This window comes from Merops nubicus, unplaced genomic scaffold, assembly GCF_000691845.1.
Source record: "Merops nubicus isolate BGI_N331 unplaced genomic scaffold, ASM69184v1 scaffold8366, whole genome shotgun sequence".
Lineage (NCBI taxonomy): Eukaryota > Metazoa > Chordata > Aves > Coraciiformes > Meropidae > Merops > Merops nubicus.
In genome coordinates, this window is record NW_008615586.1 from 13,901 (window position 1) to 38,396 (window position 24,496).

General features: G+C 42.6%; 1 protein-coding gene across 1 annotated transcript in view; it reads left to right on the forward strand.

Annotated features, from left to right (window-relative positions):
- The window catches only part of LATS2 (large tumor suppressor kinase 2), a 45,581-nt gene that overhangs the window by 9,745 nt on the left and 11,340 nt on the right, over positions 1-24,496 (forward strand). Inside the window, exon 2 of the mRNA XM_008942564.1 lies at positions 21,923-22,055. Within this exon, the coding sequence (XP_008940812.1) occupies positions 21,923-22,055 (133 nt within the window). The remainder of the gene's footprint in view (positions 1-21,922; positions 22,056-24,496) is intronic.

Genomic DNA, 24,496 nt, shown 5'->3' on the forward strand with positions numbered 1-24,496 from the left:
GGAAAGTTACACCTGTTACAAGCCTTTACAGGGTTAGGTTTGGATTTTATCCACCATTTATGAATCTGTCAGATGTTGCTTATTTTAAAACAGAAGAAAATGGCAGCAGAGACTTGGAGATCATTTTTTCTGCTCTGCAGTTTCCTCCTCTCCCTGTTCCTTTTGTTCTTCCACTGTATCAGCTCTGAAGTATTTTCAAGGCGTTTCAAGTCTATACCTTCCTTTACCTGTTGTCCTATTGCATTATTTTTTCTGCTCTGTTGGTTTGAATGACTAATATTCAACGCCTCCAACATGCTTTTCTCCATGTGCCTCTGAATACCATAAATTATTTTTTTTTAATAATTGCAAACTATTAAAAAAACTTCTTCTATAGACTTCAACCTTATTTTTTAGATTTGATGTGACATCCTAAAGAATTACTGATGCAACTGTAATGTGACTTAGAGAGTACACCCCATATATTTTCATTTCTGTATCTTTTTTTCCATTCAGTGTCAGGACTCCAATAGTCTGTGCTTATACTAATCACCTGTTCCATGTGTGCTTTTCTTCCAGCTTTGCCGCAGTTCCTATGTTCATTTCACTTTCCTACCAGAAGTCAGCCTGATAAAGGTGCATAAAATCTTATTTAATATATGTAAATGGAGCTTTGGAAAGATTAATATGTGCTGGCTATCCTGGTTTACAAAAATGAAAAAAATTTCTGGCTGTCACAACTAAAAATATAAGAAGTTGTGGCCATGTGACGGAGATCAAAGACAGTCAAGACAAATTCACTCTGTACTGGGCTATTTCTGCCCTGGTTCCAAGCAAGTGCTGACTCAGAGTTGCGCATTCCACCTTGCTGGAGCCTGTTTTTTTGATTGTCCAGCAGTTTCTTGATTGTGCTTTTAGATGATCCCCTGATTGCCTGTGTCCTCTGATTGCCTGTGTCATGTATGCTGCCCAGACATGGTAGCTACCAGCTGGGTGTGGAATTCCTCTCCGCTTTCAAGACCTTCAGCAGTTGCTATGCTGGAAGCTCACTTCCATCTCTCTCCTGTGATCAATTCTTGCACCTTGGGCATTCCTCTCAGTCTGAAAATCTTTTTCTTATGTTCCCTAATGCAAGCACGAATTTCATCGAGTGCTTCCTTGAAGCTGTTTAATGAAGAACCTGTGTAACACGTGTGGTGTTGCAGTCAGGGAAATGCCGGAGCGAAGGTGTTGGTATGGTGCTCAGCAGTGCGAATGAAGACCTAGAGCCTAGAGGGAGTTTACAATCAGGCAAAAGTCATGTCTCTGCCAAGGCACGTGGCAAAAGCAGGACCTCCCTGGGACATGCCAGCAAATTCAAAAGCAAACCACAGGAATTTTCATTTGCGTTGGTGTACCTCCTCCTGCCTCCCATCTCTGTTTACTGAGAAGTGAACCTTCAGGGGGTTTAGCCACATGAAAGTAACCTAGAAAAAGTATTTTTTCATGCTGTAAAGCCTTCTGTAACAAATCGGTTCCACTTTTCCAGGAACTTCCCTGTGGATCATAAGCATTAGAAACTGCTGGAGGTTGAGAACTTGCTGTTGCAGGCCATGCTTTATGGTTATGCAGAAATGGGTGCTCAAGGAGAGCCTGAGCTGCAGCACAGTCTGTGGCAGAGCTCCGGTGCTGGAGGCAGAGCTGCCTTCTTCCAAATTCCTGGGAAAGTCAGAATGTCCTGCTGTGTGTTCCATATCTCCAGGAATACTGTTCAGGACAAACAGCAGCACATGTTCAACAGGATTCCTTGTTTTTTTGAAAAGAGCCATTTTCTTCCTCTTCCCTCTTGGATTTGTGCTCCCAAAACTCACTGCTGTCTGCTGGAGTGGCCAAACAACAGCAGCTGTAGCATTAGCACAGCATCTAGGGGAAGGTAGATTTCTTGCTTTCAGCTGTGTGTAAAACTTCCTTCTTTTCTTCTATCCCACTACCCTGAAACAGGACCATTGTTCAGCACCAGACAAAACCCTGAGTCAAACTGGTAGGGCACTATCAACCCTCCTTGCACATAAACTTTTGAGCCTCTGAATTTGAGGTAAACACTGCCACTGGACCACAGATCTGTTTTGTTTTGCCACTTTCATAGATTAGTTTTGTGGTTTCCCAGTGTGGGGAAAAGGCTTTTTATTCTGGGATCGTAGCAGCTGATGGATAGAGGAGGTATTACTGCTCAGGTTTAAACTCTGACAGGAAAGTGATAACTGACAATCATGAAGGCAAATGGGATCTATAACAAGGATGAAAGCTCTGCCAAAAAGCAGGAACTGGATGTGTGAGCAGAGAGGATGATGTTTGGCATCAACTTGGGTAGGAGGGCAGTCACGTCACTGAGCTGGCAGTGCTGAGTTCAGCCGTTAGTAGCAAACTGGTTGTTTTAACTGAAGGAACACATTAGTACTAATGAAGGAGCTGCCTTGAAAACTGGAGGTACTTTTTAAGGATGGAAATTCTCATCATGCACACTGAAGGGCTGTTGTGGCCTCTCAGCCCCCAAGCTGCCTGCATGGGCAAGGCCAACATGTTCAGTGAGGGCTTGTGCTCAGACATGAGGAGGGTTCTTTTCTTCAGCTCTGCGGCGTGGAAGGAGCAGCAGCCTGAGCCAGAGCCGCTCCCTGCAAACCGGGGGAAGTGGCGTGGGGTTCCCGGCGGTGCCCTCCAACAGTGAGCACCGGCTGCTTGCTCTAGCTGGCAGGCACTGCAGAGGAGGAGAGGGGTCTCCATCACTTTCCCAGCCTATTGAATTTAAAAGCTCCAGGTTGCCCTGCCTTCCTCCTCCCCACTTTCCTGTTTTCAGTGTTTTCTGTGCTTGCTGTCTAAAGTCGTGCTTAACCCCTCATCCTGCCCACATGCTCTGCTCACAAAGCTTCGTTGCTGTTAGTGCCTTTCGGTAACACCCTCCTCTGTTCTAAATGCCTGGCTTCTGTGCTTGTGGCAGTGGCTGTTCATGCTTTTGGGAAAACAAAGGATTTGCTTTTAATGTAAAAGTAGCTTTATTATTTCCATACGCGAGTAGTGATCGGGGCAGGCGTGTTTCCAGGTCAGCCTGGAGATGGGACTGGATAGTAAAACGGTCTGTTCCAAAAATGGGCTGGAACCAGTAACAGTTCTTGATGGGCTGAGCAAAGCTAACTGGCTTGGAGAGAAGTGGGATCCCTTTTTTGGGTGCACATGCAACATGCTGGTATTCTTCTGCTATGGAAGGGAGCCAAACATGGATATAATGAGCACTTAACTCTGTGAAGTACTTAAGTTAGTTTTGCACTTTTTTCATAATTGTGTTCTTTTGGTGATTGTAAGCATGAGTTCTGAATAAAAGATTACAAAGGAAAGTTTCTTAGGATATAGCTTAGAACTAGAAGTGCTTAGAGTATCTGAGTAGAAGTGTTGTCAGGAGCAATCTGTATTATTCCACAAGATTGTGCTCAGTTGGGTACTGAGTAAATAAACAGTAAATGTGCAAATCTTGGGTAATATTGCTCTGTGCTTGTTTGCATAATCCAGCTGTACTTTGGATTTTGTTCTCTATGGTAGTTGTCTTGTGAATCTTCTGGCTCATTGCCATGTATTTCTAGATTTATATGAACATCATGTGGATCTTTTTCATCTTCATGTTTTGCTAGCTCATATTTTTACTTCCTTCAGGCATATTTTAGACATCTCTTTAAGACTTCTAAAAACTAGTCGGCTTGAATTTTCCCTTTATCTTCACAAAAGTCACTACAGATGTAAGAAAAAAGCACAGAAGGGGAATTACAGGCAGCATTAAAAACGTTCCTTCGGAACAGTAAAACAGATTTAACGTATTAAAAACGTAGCTCTCTTTCAGAGTTGCAAAAGCCCTTTTATTCACCAGAGAACTGTTAAAGCTAGTCATTTTTGGCATAGTATCGGTCAGGGAAGCGTGACAAAGTGCAGTGGAATGCATTGAGCTGCGATCCAGCTTGTAGTGGTATATGACTTTAGTGTATGGAGCATTGCAGGAAGTGCTGAGGGGGGTGGGGAGGCCTTTTCATTTCATCAGCTACTGAGTAACAGTGTTCTTCCTCAAGACCCCACCTGCAACAACAGAGGGTCCCTTGGATCCTTGGGTCGGAAGACAAAACGTGAAGAGCCTGCACAGGCTGAGATTCTGGTAGAACTTGGCTCTGTTCTCAGAGCACTGCAGTGCAGAGTGCAGTGAGATGAGGAAGCTGGGAGGAGTAGTGTGTTTGGGATTGCAGAGAAACTGTACATATCTAGACTGAGACTGTATCTTCAGCCCCATCATACTGGAACATGAAAATTCTTGGGCTGAAATTCTGTCCTCGCTGAAATCAGCAATAAAATTCCTGTTGCTTTCAGCAGGCCAGAACTTTGCTGCCTACTTTGAGCAATAAGAGTCCTCCTGTTCCACCAGTGCACATGCATGCTAAGTCCATTTACTTAGATTTTGACACAGATTTTGGTCTTAAAATGGAAAACTACTCAAATCTATTTAATATCCGTAGCTTGGATTTCAGATTACATAGTTGGTTAAATCTAGCTATATGTGATAATTGATAACCAGTTAAGGTGTTCCTGTAATTTGAAATGCACCTGGTATTTTCCTTCTTTCTTCTTTAAATTATGATGTTGGCATCGACCAAGTTCTCCCAGCATTTGTAATGTTTTTGTAAGAAAACATGATGGTGCCTTTCCTGGAAGAACAGGATCTTTGGTCTGTGTCCTGCATTTTAGAAATGGGCAAAATCTTGGTGTGGTGTGGATCATGTTAACAGGGAAAATTGCTGACAAGAGTTTCACTGTTCACCTCGGGTTTACATCGCTCTGTTGCAGTGATAAACAAATAGAAAGCCACGGTTATTTTGGCATTGCAGGAAAACTATGTGGTGCAGCATCATTTCCAAAAATAATGTCTACCCAGAAGACGTTGCAACCTGAACTGATGTTCCTAGGGCGAGGATTTCGGAATGTTGCAGCACAGAGAAGATAAAAGGATAATGATTTTCAGTGGTTTTATCATTTGCACAGGTATCTCTGTCATTTGTACTGTCTGCCTGCTTAATGTTCTCCAGGAGGAGAGCTTGAGCTGTATTGAAAACGTGGGTGAGCACTGAGGGCAGGAGTAACTGCGTGGTTGCAGGGGGGGAAGCCCCAGCCTGTACGCTTCTGGCCGGGGAGAACGCAGAGGCTGCTTGGCAGATAGGCCGCTGAGGTGGGAGCACTGCACTACTTGCTGAAAGGGCATTTGGCTTTTAGGATAGAGATCCTGTTTAAGAGGTAGGCTGTCAAGTTATTACAGGTTCAGGTACTTGTACCCTAGATTATTAGCTCTGCCCTTTGCAGAGACAAGCTGGAAGTTGAAAACAGACTATTAAAATTGATATACCAGAATCATTATGGTCATTCAAGTAATCGGCTCCATATGGAACTATTACAACTCTATTACTGCTTCCTTTGCATGGCAGTACTTTGGAGAGTTCCAGCATTTCAGATATTGCACATTCTGAAACATAAATCCTACAAATTTCAGTTATGGAAAAAATTGCCTTAATTCAGGTTTTCACAAATAATTCTATACGTGTATATATATGTACACATGTAAGCTTGCTTATCATTGGCCTCTGTGGTTAGTCTCTGAAGGTGATGGCAATTTCTGGAAAGCTTGATTAAAAATAATTAATCATTATGTCAACAATTTTAAGAGCTGATGGATGCCTTGGAGAAAAGGAATAAGGACATGAGCCACCAGTGTGCAGTCACAGCCCAGAAGGCCAATCACATCCTGGGCTGCATCAAAAAAACTGTATCCAGCAGATCAAGAGAGGTGATTCTGTCCCTCTGCTCTGCCCTGGTGAGACTTCACCTGGAGTACTGTGTCTAGTTCTGGAGCCCACATCACAAGAAGGATGTAGACATATTGGAGTGAGTCCAGAGGAGGGCCACCAAAATGATCAAGGGATTGGGGCACCCCTTCTGTGAGGACAGGCTGAGAGAGTTGGGGTGGTTCAGCCTGGAGAAGAGGAGGTCTGGGGGAACCATATAGTGACCTTCCAGTACCTGAAAGGGACCTTCATGAAGGCAGGGGAAGGTCTATTCAAAAGGGTTTGAAATGTCAGGACAAGGAGTAGTGGTTTTAAACTAGGAAAGGATAGATTTAGACTTGATATTAGAAAAAAAAATCTTTAATATAAGAGTAATAGATCATTGAAATGGACTGCCCAGGGAGGTAGTGGAGGCCCCAACCCTAGAGTCATTCAGAGTCAGGCTTGATAGGGCCCTGGGCAACCTGACCTAGGTAGAGATGTCCCTGCTTGTGTAGTGAGGTTGGACCAGTTGACCTCTAGAGGTCCCTTCCAGCCTAAAACATTCTATTAATCTATGAATAGACCATTGCAATGCTTGTTAGAGGGAGTGATATTGACCGTGGGAGCAGAGTGTCTTGAACACTGCTGTTCAGGAATGATCACATCTGTAATTTTGCATCTCACGGCATTATTCAAGGCAGTGTGTACACAGATGGGAGCCCGAGTAAGATGCACACAGAGTAGAAGTGAGGAAGTTCTACAGAAAGCACTCCAAGACAACCTCTTGGAGCTTACGGGTGTAGCGTGACCTTGATCATCAAAATACAGGGCCCATCTCCATGTATCATTACCATGGAGGCTCAGCTTTGTTTTGGGCTTGGCATGCTCAGAGAGTATGAACACAGATCTTTTCATGAACCTGCAGCATGGTGTGTTGCAGTGACATCTGTTGAGCAGTACTTGGCAACACTCACACGGGGTAGAAACTGGTAGGAGTACTGCACCCAGTTCTCTTAGGGGAAATTTAGGAACTTGGAATTTGATTGCCAAACATCCATACATCCTTACCTTTGGCAACTTTGCCAAACAGGTGCATAGAAACCGTGTTTTTTTTAATTTATCCAGAAACTGAGACATTCACCAGTGCACTACTGCACATTTTTGAGTCCTAGTTTCAGGGTCTCTGTATTATGAAGCCTTCTTTCCATGCCATGTAGCGTTGTGCTTGTTATTGCTAGTATAGCCCATGAAAGCACTGACCAGCTTTCATTCTACACCTGAAATACTCGGAAATAATTTTGCCCGGCATGATTTTGCTGTAGACCTCACTTTTAAGAATATATTTTCTCAAGGAAGGAAAGTGGTCACTTTTGTCTTATTGGTTTCTTAATATTTTGCTCCCTTGAAGATCTCAGAAGAAACACACAGCTCTCTTTGAATAGTATTCATGCAACTGAGCATGTGGTGTGCTGTAATAATAACAATAATAATAAAGCCTGAAAAACAATTGCCAGTTGTTCTCCTATCGAGTGACATGGGTTGAGAGCCTTGGAAAACAACAGTCTCCTGAAAGTTTGAGTAAAGGCTTGAACAAGGGGGGTGAGGACTGTTAATCCACTGCCAGGGTTACTGTGAACTAGGAAGTAAATGTGTCAACACTGAGTGACTTGGTGAATGGAATGGTTTCTGTATCTGCTTGAGCCTTCTCAAGCTTTCTCCTCAGACTTCAGCTGTGGAGGAAGAATGAGTGGAATCATGTCCTCTGCTCTGCTCCCTCACCTTTGTTTCAGTCTAGTCAAGTTCAGGCTTCTTTGGAGTTCAAAATGCTTTTTTTTTCCTAAGAAATATAGTTGTTATGGAATAGGTCCAATATCTTGTAGAGTCAGTGTTACAGGGTTTTTATTGGCTTGATACAGTGAGATTTTTTTTTTCTTCCTCCTGTGGTTTAAAATTACTTGTCTAACATATTGATTTATAGCCTGTCATGTAAGACTGTTTCCCCATGGCTATATCTTTATAAGATGATCAGATGTATTTGTGAAAAATGTCCTGCTGTTGCCTTGAAATATTAGGTGATAACTGCACAAGTAAGAGTGGGATTAGCTTGTTAAACTTAATAGGACACCAACACACACAATCCTGCAATTAAAAACTTTCTTAAGGCAGCATAGGGGAAAAAAACAAAAACAAAACCACAAAAAAACAAACAAAAAAAAACCACAAAAAAACCCAACCAACCAACCAAAAAAAAAAAAAAAAAAACCAAAAAAAAACCCCAAAAAACCCAAACCAAACCAAAACAAAACAAAAAAACAGAAGAAAAGCCTTCTGGTGTGAGATATCACAAGTGTATTCCATTGACTTGGAAGGTCTGTATGCTGTTGTGAAGGAAGGAGAGGAGACTCCTGGGCTGGGGCTCCAGGAGAGCAGCTTTTGGTTGTGTTGCCAGAGCCGCCCATCTTCCCACTTGTTCCTGCAAGCTGTGCCAGCACAGTGTGTGCAGGGCTGAGCCGTGACTGGTCAGAGAGCTGACCCGGCTTAAAAATAACTTCTCGGGCATGGCAGGAGAGACACAAACACAACCGGGGTGTACGGCAGGGGGGCACCAAAAAGGAGCTGAGAAGTTGAGAGCAGTGGCAGCTGCCTTGGCTGTCAACCACCATCAGAGGAAATGCCTAGAGAAGGCTCAGCCTGCACTTACGTGCCCTTCTCCCAGCTGTGCTCCAGAGATGCCATCTGTTCAGGGCTGCCTCTTCTTACTCTTCCTCCCACCCAGGTCTTGCTGCCCCAGCTGAGCTGCTCCTGGAGTTAACCCAAGCTCAACTGGGTCAAAATGAGCCGAGTTAGCTTCAAGGGAAATCGGATCTGTGCTAAAGTTCTGTCTCTGGTGGTGAGGTGGGTGCAGCGTGGTGGGGCGGGAGAGAAGCAGGAGATGCCTCCAGCACAGGGAGCGGTGACAGGCAGCCAGGGACAAGGTGGAGGTAGTTTTTTGCTCACACATTTGCAGCTGGAAGATAATATGTGAATGTTAAGTCAAGGATGCTGAAAGTAGTGATAGGGATGGTCATTTTTCATGTTGCTGCAGCTGATTTCATTGGTGGTTAATGGCAAGTTTTTGAGGAGATAGTAATGTTAAGGGGATGGCATGGAGGAGAATCTTGCAAGAGGATTTTTATTCCAGCAACCTAAAATCATATCACAGCCTCTGCATGTAAATGGAGCAGAGCAAGAAAGATGCTTCTCAAGTTCTGTGTGGCTTGACTATTAAAGTGTCCACTTGGCCAGTAGCCAACGGAAATAACGTCAAGGTGGACTGAGCAAAGATACTGCTAAGGAGATACCAGACAAAAAAGGACAATTTAAGGGAGATATTGTGGAAACCTAAAAAGAAATGGTTTTATACTTTCAAAAGATACTTCTGAAAAAATAATGGGCAATAAAAGCAAAGCTCCATTACTGTATTCCTTTTAGTTGTTCTGTACAATATTAAAATATCTGATATTTCTCTTCCTACTTTTCCATGTTGAACTGGAATTGGGTGTCTGTTTGCAATGCTCCTCTAGGACATAGATCAAAGTGTGTATTACTAAGTGGCTTTTAAAAAGAAATATTTATGTATTTATTTTTACACTTCTCTGTTCTCAATGAGCACAGAAAGGAATGGTCGTGTGAAGCATTATTGTGGAGCAAAGATAGTCTTCGATTTTCTTCCTGCTTCTGATCGGTTTTGGGGACCCCAGTGGGCATTTCTCCCTCCCCCAGTAGCACTGGAGCTGAGGAAGATGCAGCTGCTCTCTAGAGGGAATTGTTTACCTCTCCATGGAATCTTGTCCCGGTCAGCTATGTGCTAAGAATGTGAATAATTTTGCTGCGGCTGCTTTACATGTGAAAAGCCTGACCTTAAGATATTTTATCCAGCTGGGTTTTTTTATTTCTCTTTCTCTTTTTTGCCTCTAGCACTGTTAGAGTTGAGAGTTTTATCTTTCAGCAGCAGAAAGCTGCAGTGACTAGCAGTCTTATAAAGCTTTTAGTACAAAGGGGTATTTTTGTAATCTTAAAAATTAAGTGGCAGTCACTGGTGTTTAGTAATTCTTACTTTCTGACCTGTAGTCGTACATGTGTATTTGATAAGGTTAATGAAACTAAGCACTGCATGAAGAATTCTGGAAAATGTCTAATGAGATCCCTGGTGCTGCAGAGTTTGAGTATATTGCATTGCAAGGTTGAGCGTATTGATTTGAAAGTGTTAAAGGCTGAATGCCTTTTTTATACTTTTGGACAAGAATTGAAAAAAATAAAAGATAGCATTATAATTTCTTAATAAAATTTAAAAATGCCAACAACTTAAGAAAAAATAATACTGTATGTAAAAGTTCTGCACATTAAATATGCCCAGCTGTCTTGCCCAGTACACTTGCATGCTGCGTCTCTGTGTGTCTGTACTGAAAAATATTAGGAATATCAAGATAAACCCCAGATGTTTCTTCAGTCACGTGAGATGTGCTGCAATGGACTGTGAGGCTGAGAGAGAAGCAGCTTTCATTCGGCTCACAGTGGAGCTGTATTTCTCATATATGTGTTTGGGTTTTTTTACTTTTTGACTGTGCATTATTGGTTGATGTCAGTTGGGTTCCCATTGTGGTATAAATCCTCAAAGGAGGGAACAGTTCAGTGGTAATGCATTCCAACCACACATCCTGCAGGTTTTATAGATCTGTTAAGGTACTCCCCAAAGAAAAATCAGGGGGAATAAAACTCTCCTACACCTCTGAAGGCCATATCATGAATATGCTTGAACCTCTTCTGGAAAATTATGTTAGTATTTGACCTTGAATATGAATGGTGACTTAATTTTACTGTCCTTGCTTGAATTTTTCTTGCCTTGGAGAAGAGGTTTTAAAACAACACTTGAAAGTTCTATTGGTTTAAAACTGGAAAAAAAACCCAAACATATAAAGTTACAGGTAAAGAAGGGGAGAGGAGCATTACACTTTAAATGTTAAAACCTTATGAAATATAAGAAAAGTTGTAATGCTTTGAGTAGGCAGCAGTTAATAAAAATGTCAGAGACAATTAGCAGGAATTGATGCAAAATTCAATTTGTAGAGTTGCATATGGAGAAGCGCAATAAACAGTACTAAAGCATTGCCAATTTGCAGGCTTGGGTGACTTTCTGGGGAACAGCTGACTTTGGCAGCACAAAAAACTTTTCCAGTCTTTGACACAATTCTTTTCTGTGCTTTGGGGCTTTATTCTTGGACCACAAACCTCATAACTCATCTTGCTGAATCTGAATACTCGGTTTACGAGTCCCTTGTATCCAGTTTGACTAAGAACTCATTTGCAAGCTCAGTGAATATTTGTAAAAATCATCTTTTATACATCACTCAGTATGTACGTGTCTTTATAGTAGGAGGAAGAGCAATGAGAAGGCCTCATCTTGGTGTCTGTGGCCACAGAAAAGAAATACTTGGATACACAAATAGAGTTATTGTAAATGTAATGCCAGCCAAATGCATTTTTGGCTAATGCGTGAGCAATAAAATTAGCAAACACATCACTTGCTGCTAATGAAGAGGAATAAGCTCATCATGAAACCTTCACTGAACTCCTATCCAGCTTGATTTACTTGCCCTGATAGAGTAAGAAGCTGCTGTCTCAAAAAGAAAAGGAGGGGGATGGGGGCATCAGTAGGAAAGAGTCATGCTATCATTCTGACAGCTCAGTAGGTGAAAGGCAGGTCTTGAAGAGATCAGGAATGGCTTGCTGCTCTTGCAGAAAATGTGCCCTGATTACTCATAAGTGTAAAATACTAAGACTGCAAAACATCCCTAAAAGAAAGAACCTGAAAGAACCCAATTCCAAGAGGATATTTAAAAGATTTTATAGAGGGCTTTAATACAGCAGCTGGCCTTTGTGCAGCAAGGTGTTGCTTTTGTTGGAACTGCCATGTTAACATATTTAGTAATTGCAGATGCATTATGTCATGAATTGGTTGGTTTTTGGTTTTGTTTTTGAAGATGGCATGCCTTGAGTATTTAAAGATTCTTGCTCCACGCATGTCTTCCTCCTAGTTATAAAGGCTGTAACACCTGATACTGTCTGCTAATAGCTTTTGGCAAACCCTGCTGCTCAGTGCTGCTGCTTTAAGGATTCACTGCTCTTCGCATTGACTCGACTGCTTTACTGGTAGGATAAAGAAAGTAGAAGACAGGGAGATGGAAGGTGTAGAATTCAAGACCTTAGCAACTTGAATCAAAATACGGAGGCTTGGTAACAAGCTCTCCTCTGGGTTGGACTTCTCTGCTGTACAGAAACAATTTGATTTGGAGTACTAGATGGGTGACTCTTGTTCTTTGAGTTCCAGTTGTAAGCCTCAGAGCTTGCCCACTGTTGGGCTTGGTATGACAAGGAGATAATGTGTTTGGTAGCACCTCTAATTATTAAACAACGTGAATAGGAACCTGGAAGGGGTTTTCAAGTGAGCATTACAGGAAGGTGGTGATGATGATGCTTGGTTTGGGACAACTCATTTGCTTATACTTGAATTTGGCTTTCTAATTGCCGTCTGTTTCCTTTTCTTCAGAGTTCAATAGCTATTGCAGGATGTTATGTTACCTTTGTAATATTAAAAGTATTGATGAATAGTGTCATGGCTTGAGTTGTGGGAACAAGAGAAACTCTTAAGCCTCACTGGTTAGTGCAAGGCGTGTGGCTGGGAGGCCATGTGACAGAGTACAGGTTGCTGCAGTGGCTGCTGGTTGGGAGGGACGGGAGAGAACTGGAGCTGAGGTTAAACCTGCCATGGATTGTGTCTAGAGGTTAGGAAGTTTTCCTGTTCTGTAACCAAAACAAGAGAATTTTAGGGAAGTAAAAGAGCAGCTTTGGAAAGCAGCTCTTTACACACTTGCAGGTGTGTGCCTGTGCCTTCACACCTGCATGTGGTAAGCAGAGCCCTTCCATGCTTCTCCATAACATAAACCTGCCAGTGCAGTAATCTAAAAGTACTGTTTATATATCATGATTTGGCCTGAGTATAAGATTTCTGAATTGGCACATAATAGTGCTCCTGGTTTGAATTCCCTCTGCTCCAGTGCTGAGGAAAGATCAGGAGAGATTTGTACAACTTTCTGTATGTTGATGCACCCTCCATGGGTCACCTGGTTAGACTGAACTCTAAATAATTCATATAGCTCTCCAATGAGCAGACTTAAAGAGTAATGGGGAAGTGTTATGGCCATATACTCAATTGTTTGTTCTGTTTTAAGTTAGAAATCCTTTTTAGAATAGGATTCTTCCCTTGTGTTGTGTAGGGCTCAGTGCAGCACAGAAAGCTTCAGGTACCTTCACAGTAGAAAGGATTTTGGGCAGGTAGGAGATACTTTGAGCAGTGAAAATGTACAAATGCATGCTTTTCCCGCTCCTTTATTTTACCATTAATGCAAACCTGGCCTGTGTATTTTAATATATAGATAGTCCTGGTGTTCTGGAGTACTGATACAGAGTGCAGACTTTTCTGAAATCAGGGAGGTGTTACTGCTGCCTACTACTGTTGGCCAAGTTTAATTGTAAGTCATGACCCTGTGCTCCTTCAAAAGTTGGGGGAAAGGCTGGGTGCCTTCAGAAAGGGGTGTTAGAGCCTCTGAGGTAGGCAGCAAGTCACCGCATATCTTGGGTATTAGCAGTGTCACCCTCTCCACCAGAGAAAGTAGGCTTCTACCACCAGCTCTTCAGCCACAGGTGTTCTTTTTCCAGGGCCAGGCAGGACAGGGAGAACAGGTTCTTTGTCACTGTTCTTCAGGTCTGTCCATTAAGCTGCTTCTGTGATGGGTCTCTCAGCACTCTGCGCCTCTTCCTCATGCCTGTGTCCTGGATGAGACAGAGCAGCTCAGGTCTTTTCTTGCTTCCCAGCCTACTTGGAAGAAAGGAAAAAAATATAGTATTCATGATGGCTTTTGATTATTTTCGCTCCTTTTCCATTATTGTTGTAAATGCCATGGCCTGTCTTTCCTTGCCTGTTTGTAATTGTTCTTTCATGACACTTGAGCGTCATGCAGTGTGCAGGTTTGTTACCCTGAGCAGGACATTTTCCAGCTTCCTGCAGGCCTTTCTCTTTCCAGATCCTTTCCATAGTGCCTGACATGCTTCCAGAAATGCTATATGCATAAATGTGTATATATGTACATATTTAACAAATAATATAATAAATATGCATATATATGGTGAAGCTACTTGTCTTGTCTGACTGGTGACACAAATAAGAGCCTTATTTCTTCATGGTGAAGGTGTGTCTTTTGAAATACACTACTTTCAAAGGGCTCTTGAAATTAATTTCAACACAATCACATACATGCGTACATATAATAGCTACACGTGTGTCTGTCCATACCCTACTCCCTGGGACATCAACAGGAGTTGTCTGATTAAATGTTAGGATTGGATTTGAAAATTGATGTTGCAAGTGTGTTTTTTCTTTAAACAGATTGCATCTCTTGAATAGTTTCATCAGAGCTTCTTGAAGTATTTACATATGTGCTCTTTGTCTGGAGATGCCTTGTTATAAATACTCCCTTCATTTCACAAGCCTTTGGTTGGAAATGTCTTGAGCAGCCATGTTTGATTCATTTCCAAATGTCTTAACTTTGGGACCTTGGATTGGCTTATAGCCTGATGTTCATCTCTCTCGTTTTCATGCAAAGAGCCATATTTGAGCAACTCGTGGAAGGCAAGGGCTGTAGTGTAAAGTGGCAGGCGTTGTCCCTGAAGCACGCCTGGCCAAACAGAGTGTGTCTCACAGGGAGCTGCAGTGGGGGAATGTGCTGTGTGAGTTCAGTTAAAAGAAAAAGCAACAACAACCACCAAACAAACAGAAAAGGAGTTATATGCTGCTACTTGTTATAAATTGCATAGTGTTAAATAGTATTTTGATGTAACTGATGCCTTTTGGGACAGTAGCTGAGGAGCTCCATTGTGTTTCCCGTTACTGTTCTCAGCTCTTGTTTTATTCTCTCTTCCCCTTTCCAAGGTGGTGAAGGTGTTACGGTGGTTGTTCTTTAAAGCAGCTGCTAAGACTATAGAGTACTTTTCCTTGGAAGAACTTAAATAGCTCTGATTAGTCATGAACCTAAGGAGAAGCAGCTGGGGGGGAAAAAGGTAGAAAAGTGTCATGATAGCCCTTTAATTTTTATTTTTTGGTGATACTTTTGAAAGAACTTTGTATTAGTTCTGGGGCTAGTGAAACACAAAAGCTTACATGGTAAGTTTAAAATGTTGGTTTAATTTGTCTGGTTCGTTTGTTTGCATTTTCATCACCCAGAGCTGCTTTAAGTCTGATACTGCAAATATTTTGAACACCTATAATCTTGATCATCAAGATATGTATCCCAGTCTCTAATAGGTACTTTTGTTTCATTTTGCCTCATTTCTTCCATAGCTATAGGAAATGTGCCATGTCCTGCGGTTTAGAGAATTAAGGTAATCTTATTTCAGGGTTGATTTGTGGTGATAGTGGTATGAGGGTTTCTACCCTGAGTCCCAGGAGAGTTGACACTTCAATGCTCCCAACACCCTTTTGCCTACTACTTCAAGTTGAATATTTTGGATTTGACTTAATTACCTTACTTTAATAATAAGTTGTCATACTGCCATAAAGACAACAGTAGCAGGACCTCATTGTACTGCATGCTGCACAAACACAGAATATTAAATATGCTACCCTCTGTAGGTGACCATCTCAATAAAGGCTAAGAAGAGTTTGAAGGCAAGCAAAATGAGCAGTGAGCAGCATATGTCATGTTAGTTTTATTTTTGTCTTTCTTCTGATAGGTTGTTTACCAGAGGATTGTATAATTTCCAAAACCCTCTATCTTTCAGGCTTACTCACTGTGTCAGTTCTTCAAATGTCCCTTGAAAATGTTATATAAAAACATTGTGTTAAAGTTGTTCCTTACCTGTAATTCCTCGTTCCTAATTTACAGTCTTTTTTTTTTCCCCCATATGTTGATGTGATTTAACTTAGTGAGTCTTGCATTTCATCACCTGTCCATGGTCTTTTTCTGTCTGCCCCAACTTAATGTACTACAGTGTCTCTTCTACATACTTTTTCCATTCATGTCTGGTATTAAAACAAAACAAACCCAAACGAACCAAAAATGAAAAAACAAACAAACAAACAAACCAAAAACAAACAAAACAACCAACCAAAGCAAAACAGAAGAGAAGCACTCTGACAATGTGAAGTGGAAAAGCACAATCGGGTACAAAGAAGGGCTGGAGTGTCTGACCAAAATCTGACCTTAAAGACTGGAGGCTACCAGAGCTGAAAAGAAATTCAAGAGTACAAAGGGTAGAAGTGTTGCAGGCAAGGACTAAAAGCCAGGATTAAAGCCCCAAACTTCCTCTGCTGAAATCAAGAAAGGAGAGGAGTAACTTTACCACAAGGATAACTTTTCCACCAGTGCTATCACATTATAAAGAATGGTGTGTGCTGCTCTTATCAAAGCCATGTCCCAGGCTGATGTCTCCTGATAACTATTACAGTGATAAAAAGAGCAAAGAGCCTGTTTTACAAGAGAAAGCTAGAAGAATGTGGTTTATTTAGCCCAGGAGGCCAAGATGCAAGCCACCCCTTAGGATGAAGGGGGCTCACTGGCTGTAGATAACAGCAGAGCTCATAAAGTTAAAAGACAATAGAAACTAAAGGCAGAGGGAATAAAATGATCCTGCAGAATTTAGGCTGAAAGTAACAGAGAGGTTTGTCACCACCAAAGCAGCAGAGGAGCTTTGGAGGAGCTTTGTCACAGGAGCAGTGGGGACAGAAAACTCTTAACTAGCTATGGATTAGATCTCCATTAGTTCCTGAATGGGTTGCATGGTTTATGAATGGACTAAGTGATCTTGTGGCAAAGAAGTGGGTGCTCAGTAATTTCGTGCTTTTTTGATACACTAAAACTGAAGATTGCTAATGATTCCCAGGATAACTTCCTAATTAGGTGGCTAGAATATTTAAATTGGGGTTTTAGTTCGGTGTGGGAATTTGTGGGCAAAGTTTAGCCCCTGGTGTTAGCGACCTGAAAACAGGCAAAACAAAAGCAGAGTACAAAATTGCATGGAATATAGAGAAAATAAAGAACTATTCTAGAGAATAGTTACTAGAGAATAATTACAGATAGAGATTATTACAAAATAACTTTTTCTGTTCTGTGGGGCTGTAGCAGTCCTGACAGAGCATATTGGACACATTGTTTCCTCTTAGGTTTTGCATGTTTAAAATGGTGAATGAAAATTCTTGCAATGGTGGGCTATCGCAGAAAGGTTCGTAATCAATTCTGGATCATCTCTTCTGGCATGAGCTGTAGGTTTTTCCCTTCCGCAGAGAACTTGTATCTGTTTCCTGCATCTGTCGGCCATCCTTCTTTGTGAATAGAAAGAAAGTAATTAATTTTTGTTGTTGTTAGCAATTAATTACCCTTGCCAAATCTTGGAGGACCTATTGTCTCCTTCAGACACAATGTTCTTGGGAAAAAGTCTTACTTATTGTAACCTCTTGTGCAATCTTCACTTGGATGATAAATACGTCTTGGCAACGAGGAGCTTTCTGAATGAAAAATGTTGCTGGACAACCCTGTAGTACAGCAAGAACGCAAAGCTCTGCCAGTGCTGGTGGAGGACAGCCAGGAGGGAGGGGAAAACGGGGAGAGCCTTGCACGTTGCCTATGGAGCACACAGCGAGATGAAGTCTCTATATGCACGCATCCAGATCTCTGATTACCATCACATAAGGATTTTCTGTGTTGAGCATCTGAGCTCAAAGGTGGCCTTCCTTCTAGCAAAGTCTTGAAACCTCCTGGAAAGCTGCCTTCTACCAGTGTGAGGCTGGGGAAATAATGGGGAGCATGTTGACCGAGCAGCGGTGTGCTTGGGGTAGTCCACTCTAGGAACGGTCTGGGGAACATCCCCCTCCCCATTTTAGTATCTGAACACACAAATTTGGGATCCTGCAGGGTTGCTTCAGGCTGCTTCGTGGTTCATAGCCTGACTTGGGTTTTCCATTCCATCTGTCCAGAACCACAGCTGACCACTGAAACCCCAGTTTAATATTGCAGCTGTAACATTAATTACAAGATTATTAGACTTAATTGTAAGAACACGTTTTCCCCTTGTAACTTGTCACCTTTACTTTTCCTGGTTTATTTTTCCACCAACTGCTAGTGATGCCTGGAAGCAAAAAGGTGCATAAACGCCCTGCCCAGAGGGAAGTTTGGCTCCTGGGAGGGGAATACACGGAATGTGAGGAATGAGCTGGGGCCGGAGCGAGCTGTTCCCTAGCGGGTAGCGCTGCTGCCAGGGGCTCGTGGTTCTCCTCGCAGGCTGGCGCTGGGGCCCGCGGGCGCAGCCAGCAGCCAGGCTCCCCAAACCCTGCCGTGGCCCACGGTCTCTGGCCTGCTGCAGAGGAAACGATCCGAAGCGGAGGGCCTGATGCGGCGTACTTCGCAGTTCATGGAAATCTTTGTTGACCTCGATGGGAGCTGGATTTGATCCTGTGCCTACTTGGATGTTTTGGTGTTGGATACGGCTCCGAGCAGATTTTTTTTTTCGTGCTTTGTTTCTGGTCTTTTTGTCCTTCTCTTTCTAAAGTGTACTTACCTTAGAGTGCCATAAAATCAAGATCTGTGTCAGTGTAGCTGTGCACTTTTATCCTTACCCAGTGTCTGTCCTCTTGTTTCCTCAGATCTTCTACTGTCTACAGTGTTAGTTTGCAAGATTTTGGCATTGATCTCTCATCTTCTTGAGCCATTCTGCTACTTCTCACAAACACCCTCCATCTCTCTTAAGCCTTTGCTCTCCAGCAAGTGTAATTACTGACACTGTATAGTCCATCTTCTGCCCTTCATCCCATCCTTCAAAACAGTCCTTTTATTGATTTCCAGCAAATGCAGCACGGGCTCTGGCCCCTGCTGCCAGTGGGGAGCCAGCTGCCCCTTCAGCAGGCTCCTGGAGGCCAGCCCGTCGCTGCCTCGCCCTAGCCACACTCCCTTGCTCAGCAGAGCTCATCGCTGCCTTGCATATAGTAAGAAGAGGGCCACCGTGCCCTATGAGCCAGCAGTCACCTTGGGCACAGAGCCCTCTGTGAGCCTCAGCCCTGCATCAGCTAGTGCCTTATCCCTAGTGAAAAGGTGCTGGAATGAGCAGAGGTCTCTTCAGGTGGCTGCCAGAGAGGAGAGAACCGTGGGCATGGACGATGACGATGGCAGAAACAGTTCAGAGGAGGCCAAAGGCAAACTCTCTTCCAAACAAAACAGTTCTGTGGTTCTGTGACAGTGCTGGACCTTCTTGTTGCCCAGCACTCTCCTTAAGTATCACATGCCCCAGAAGGATTTGTCTCCTGGGTGGAGAATTATGATGATATATGATCTGCCTCTGAGAAAAACCCTTTCCTTTTGTATGTGGAATATTTATTTTTTGTTGGTCACTCTCCATTTGCTTGGAGATGATGCAAGGTTTCTGTGAACCAGCAACAGAAACTGGGCCTATTTGTGTCTCATGATAGCTGCAGGGGAAAGGGCCAAAGCTATGGGATGGTGTACAGGGGAATCACGGGTGTTCTTTTGAACCACAAAAGAACTTACTTCGTTTTTTCCAGCAGTAATGTAAATGCTGAGCAAATAAGGTATGTAATGAGGAAACCCTTTGGAGGGTGGGAGCTGACCTTATGGAAAAGGAGAGGTGGTGAGCTGGATCTCAGGGCTGCTTGTGGCTCTGGGAGCTTGTGGAGCTGAGACTGTCAGCGACACACTTGAGATTGTCTACTGGCCCCCTGAGGTTCATGTACAGTCCGCTGTGAAATGTATTGGACTTTGCCCTTCCCATTATTCCCACTGAAGTTCAGATACGAGTCCCCTAAAATGTCTGTTGAAAGTAGAACATGCAGCTTTGAATAGACTAGGGTCATTTTTATTCTGCTTTTCTGACATAGGCAATGGCAAAAGGGGAGAAAGTGCCACAGTGCGGGGCGGGGAGGAGGGTTGTTTTCAGAGATCATCTCGCTGTGGTGCTAATAAAAAACTAACCTAGTTTAGCCCTTTTGAACTGTATACAGCCAACAGAGCTGGGAGAGGGAGAAATGGATTATATGGGCTGTTCTATGAATCATTAAGATAATTATTTACCAAGGATCTATTCTCCTGGTACTCCGCTGCAGACAAAACCAAGAAAACACCAACATCCAAGTCAGCCCAAATGTGCATGTGGAGCACATTTGATTTAGGAAACTTTAAGACCTGTGATCTGGGGCTAGATCCAGATGGTGTCAATGGGCAGAGCGCATTAGCAGCCCCATGGAACTGGGCTGTAAAGCCCAGAGTCCCTGGATGATGAGAATGCTGAGCACCAGGATGCAAATTTGCTAATACTTCAGAAATGTATCCAGAAGAAGAAAAAAGAAAGAGAGGAAAAAACCATGGTGGGAAATTCTTTCCTTCATACGTAATATTTTTCTGTTGATTTAAAATTGCCCTTAGTAATGTGTTGATGCCAGTGAAATATTTCAGCTATAGGAAATGTGAAAGCGACTACTGCCTTTCTATGAATTATGAGTCATAAATTGTACAAAAAATATTCAAACTTGCTATAGCTATTCCCCAAGTAGAACCTCTGAGTAATGGAGAAAATGTTGCCATTCTGGGGGGAGTAGGAGAGGGCTGAGCTAAGCGAAACAAAATGCCAAGTGCCAGTGTGTGGCTCTGTGCTAAGTGTGAATTAGTGTCTTGTGAGATGATCCTCCCTTGCTAAACAAACAATTGGGGAACATGTTACAGGTACTTGCAGGTCAGTGATATGGGAAGGGGGCATAGATACTGGGGCTGCCTGAGTGCTAGCCACCACAGCTTCTGCCAGCATCTGCAGTTGGTAAGCCAAGCCAAGAAGGCACAAACTCTGATTTAGCACTCAGTGGGCATGTTGCAGCGACAGAATTCCCCTAAAAATAGGAGTAATGTGGCGAGATATTGGGATACCAACATTTGCAGGCAAGTCCTTGATGGTGACATTTGTTCATGCAACTTCAGCCATCTAAGAGCTAGGAGTCCAGTTCAAATTAGTCCTCTAATTTTTGTCACCAAAGGTCAGTTTATCTTCCCACATCTATTTTAGGAATTGCTTTTTGTAGGTGATTACAGAAAGACTCCCAGCTACAACTCTTGACTAGGTATCTAACTTTGTGGTGGCTGAAGTTCAGTGAATCAAATTCAACATTAAAGCTGTAGATTTCAGTTTCTCCACCATTCCAGAAAAGACCACGCAGCCTTGTGAGGATTTGTAAATTCTGCTTTGCAACCAGAGGATAGAGTCATTGTTGAAAGGTATTCTATACACCTGAGCCATAAGTAAAAGTATAAAGAAACTGCAGGAGGATGTGACTTGCTGGCTGTAGAGCAGGGGATGGTAACTGTGCTTGTATTTGAGTTTAACTAGAACATTCATATTTACCCCAGTTGTAGTTTTCATCTGTGTCTGGCACACAGATTAACTTCTCAATGATGGATACATGCCAAATAAAATACAGAGAAAAAGACCTAACAGTGTGACGTGCAGTCCAGGGTGCCCAGTCATTTCCCAGACAGACAGTGAATGATGTCCCAGCTGTAGCGAGAGCAGCACTTTCTTCCCCATTGACTCTAGTCAGCAAAAATCTACCCCTGTCTAATTAGTTTCTTGTGGCATCTCTGAAAGCATAAGGCTTCTAACTGTGTTCAAGTGTGACTAAGAGTCACGCTCTCAGATACCAAAAGCTAGGTATTTCATCTATGTCAAACTCTGTTGCCTTCTCCAGACCTGGTTGAAACTTTATTTTAAGGAATCTTAAAAGTACGTATTTAAATTTGATGCTACATTAATTGCCAGAGACTGGGTGGGTTGTGTTCTCTGTTATTTTCTTCTTTTGAGTTGTATAAGGCATGCAAATGTTTTCAAAGTGTGAGTGCATTTGGCTTTAGGCAGCTGTGGTCTGGTGTGAATTATAAAATGTTTCTGTAAATGTAGGAATGCTCACTGCTTTCCAGCCTGCAGTGCAGTGCTTGGCTTTTGTCTCGGTGTGATTCAGTTCTTGTCTGTTTGTGCAGGAGATGGCTGTCCGAGCGCTGAAGCAGACGGGCAGCAGAAGTATTGAAGCAGCTCTGGAGTATATCAGTAAGATGAGCTACTTGGATCCTAGGAATGAACAGATAGTACGTGTAATTAAGCAGACCTCACCAGGTAAGCACAACTTTTTTTTTTTTTTTTTTAATTGTGTTCTTTTATGCAATAAGCTAGTTTATAAAGTAGAACCATTGCTGGTGAGAAGTAGTGGGTTGGTAGTATTCAGCAGTGGTCTTGTGGGAGACCGTGAGGTGAACGTGGCACTGCAAGGCGAACTGGGCTGGAAGCTGAATACAACTCGCCTGCTTTGCAAGTGTTGTCCACATGCACATTTCACAGGGAAAAGCTTGTGCATAGTTAATGCTATGGAGGTGTGAGGTAGCTCACTTCCCAGGAACTCATTCATGCTGACCTCCATGTAAGTACACTGCAGAAGTAGCTTGGGCCAAGGTAGCAGAAGCTTTTCCACTCATCCCCACTAGTCTGCTTCAATTCCATTTCATGTAAATTTGAAAACTGAAGAGTTTGGGCCTTGCACACATCTCATCAGCAAACATCAGACCACAACTGAGAAGAGGCCTTGCAAGAGTTGTTTCCATTCTGAGATTGGCACTTGCAGCACTGCAGAATGCTTTTGATCTGGGACCAGGATACACTCAGGATTGGACAGAGTTTGTTACTTTTATCTTCTTTCAGTTTCAAAACCTGTCCAAGAAGAGGAATAACCGTCCTCTGACTGGCTGACCTGTGTAAGGACACAGCAGTGTTACATGCTGCAGCTGGGTTAGTGGACAAAGGGTTGAATGGGTGGGGGAGTTGTTGTCAGGGAGCTGTTTTGTTGGACAAGGAATTTCTCTTGTATCAATGGCAACATTTAGACTTAAAAGCTCTTGTCTGTGTTGAACTAGTTAAAGCTAACAAATCCATTCTATCTGGTTACAGTAGTATAGATGTGTGTAGTCATAAATTGAGTTTACTGAGTCCAGGTGATGTCCATGTGACAAATTTCTCTTCTTGGCCGCCTCAGCAGCTCCTTCCTTCTTGCCTCTTTATAAAATTTAAGATCTTTGTTGGTGTTAAAATTGAAATAGTTGATAGAGACGCATGTCCAGAGATGAGGAAAGCTGAGGAAGGAAAAGCACATTCTCTCTGCAAAGAGAAATCCTGGACAGGAAGGAGGTCTTCAGTAAAGCCGCTTATTTTCCTGGGCAATTCTGATTGTAGCCACATAGAGGGAAGATGGAAACAGGGAAGGACCTAATTTTCCAGGTGTCCACTTTCAGGAATGGAGCTTCAGATGTGGTGGGAAAGGGTGATGGTTCTGTGTAAGGAGCAGCTCAGCTGCCCCTTCTAGCAGTCCTCCTGGTTTATTATTTGGGGAAGTTCTGGAAAACTGTAAGAAAGCATTTCTGAGAGTGTTACCCTCCAGGATGGCTACCTGACAGACAAAGTGGTACTGGCCAGTTTGCTATTTGGAGAGCTCTCTCCTAATATGTGCACAAATGTCACCTCAACTGGGCCTTACGGAGAACTGGAAAGAACTTTCACAGCATTACTGAACTGTATTCTGCTTTATATTACAAAGGCTTTATTCTTATTGTGAAAAACACAGCCAGTTCTGAAGAGCATACATTTCCTCAGGAAAGGTTGAAAACTCCTTCTAGGCTAGCAGTTTAATTACTCAATTGTCTTTCATTTGCTTTTGCTTTTGCTTTCTTAACATTCCAGTGCACACAGTTGTTTTGAATACTTGGCTTTTAGGATACACAGAATGCAAAACTTAAACATTGTGCAGTCGATGTTTGCCTGCCTGGGGTGCCACAAAGCCTCATGACTTGTTTGGTGTGGTATCGTGTGTGCCAGGATAGCACAGGTCTCCTCTAGGGCATCAGGAATCACATAATGCTATTTGGGAACTTTTCAGTTTCAGTTGGAGAATTTAAGTCTTCTGCTTTTGAATTCCATATATTGATGTACAGAAATAGATTTTCAAATCATTAATTTTCATCCTGCTTTAACTTCAGTAGTAAAGCTAACAAAAGTTCCAGCATTACTGTCAAGACTCAAAACTTGCAAGATACTACTGTGTGACAGAGTTATGTATAGAAACAGATGATCCCACGAGTATAGTTGATTCATCTTTGGAATACTTTCTGATCTAAAACCTTCACAGGCAAGAGGTAGTCATAACGGTTACTGTGTCGGCTAGGAATGTGTGAAGAGAAAATCATCTGCAACTGCCTCATTTGGTATCTTCACAAATCCAAATATTCCTCCGTCAGACCAGAATAGACTTACTGGTATACAAATCATAGAATGACTTAGGAAGGGACCGTTGAGATATCTAATCCATAAGCAGGGATGCTTCTCAACAAGACTAGATTGCTCAAGGCCTCATCCAACCTGGCCTTAAACACCTCCAGGGAGGGGATATCCACAGCCTCTCTGGGCAGTCTGTTCCAGATTCTTGGCACTCCCATACTGAAGAACTTCTTCCTGAGACCTAGTCTAAACTTACTCTCCTTCAGTTTAAACCATTTCCCCTTGTTCGACGCTCT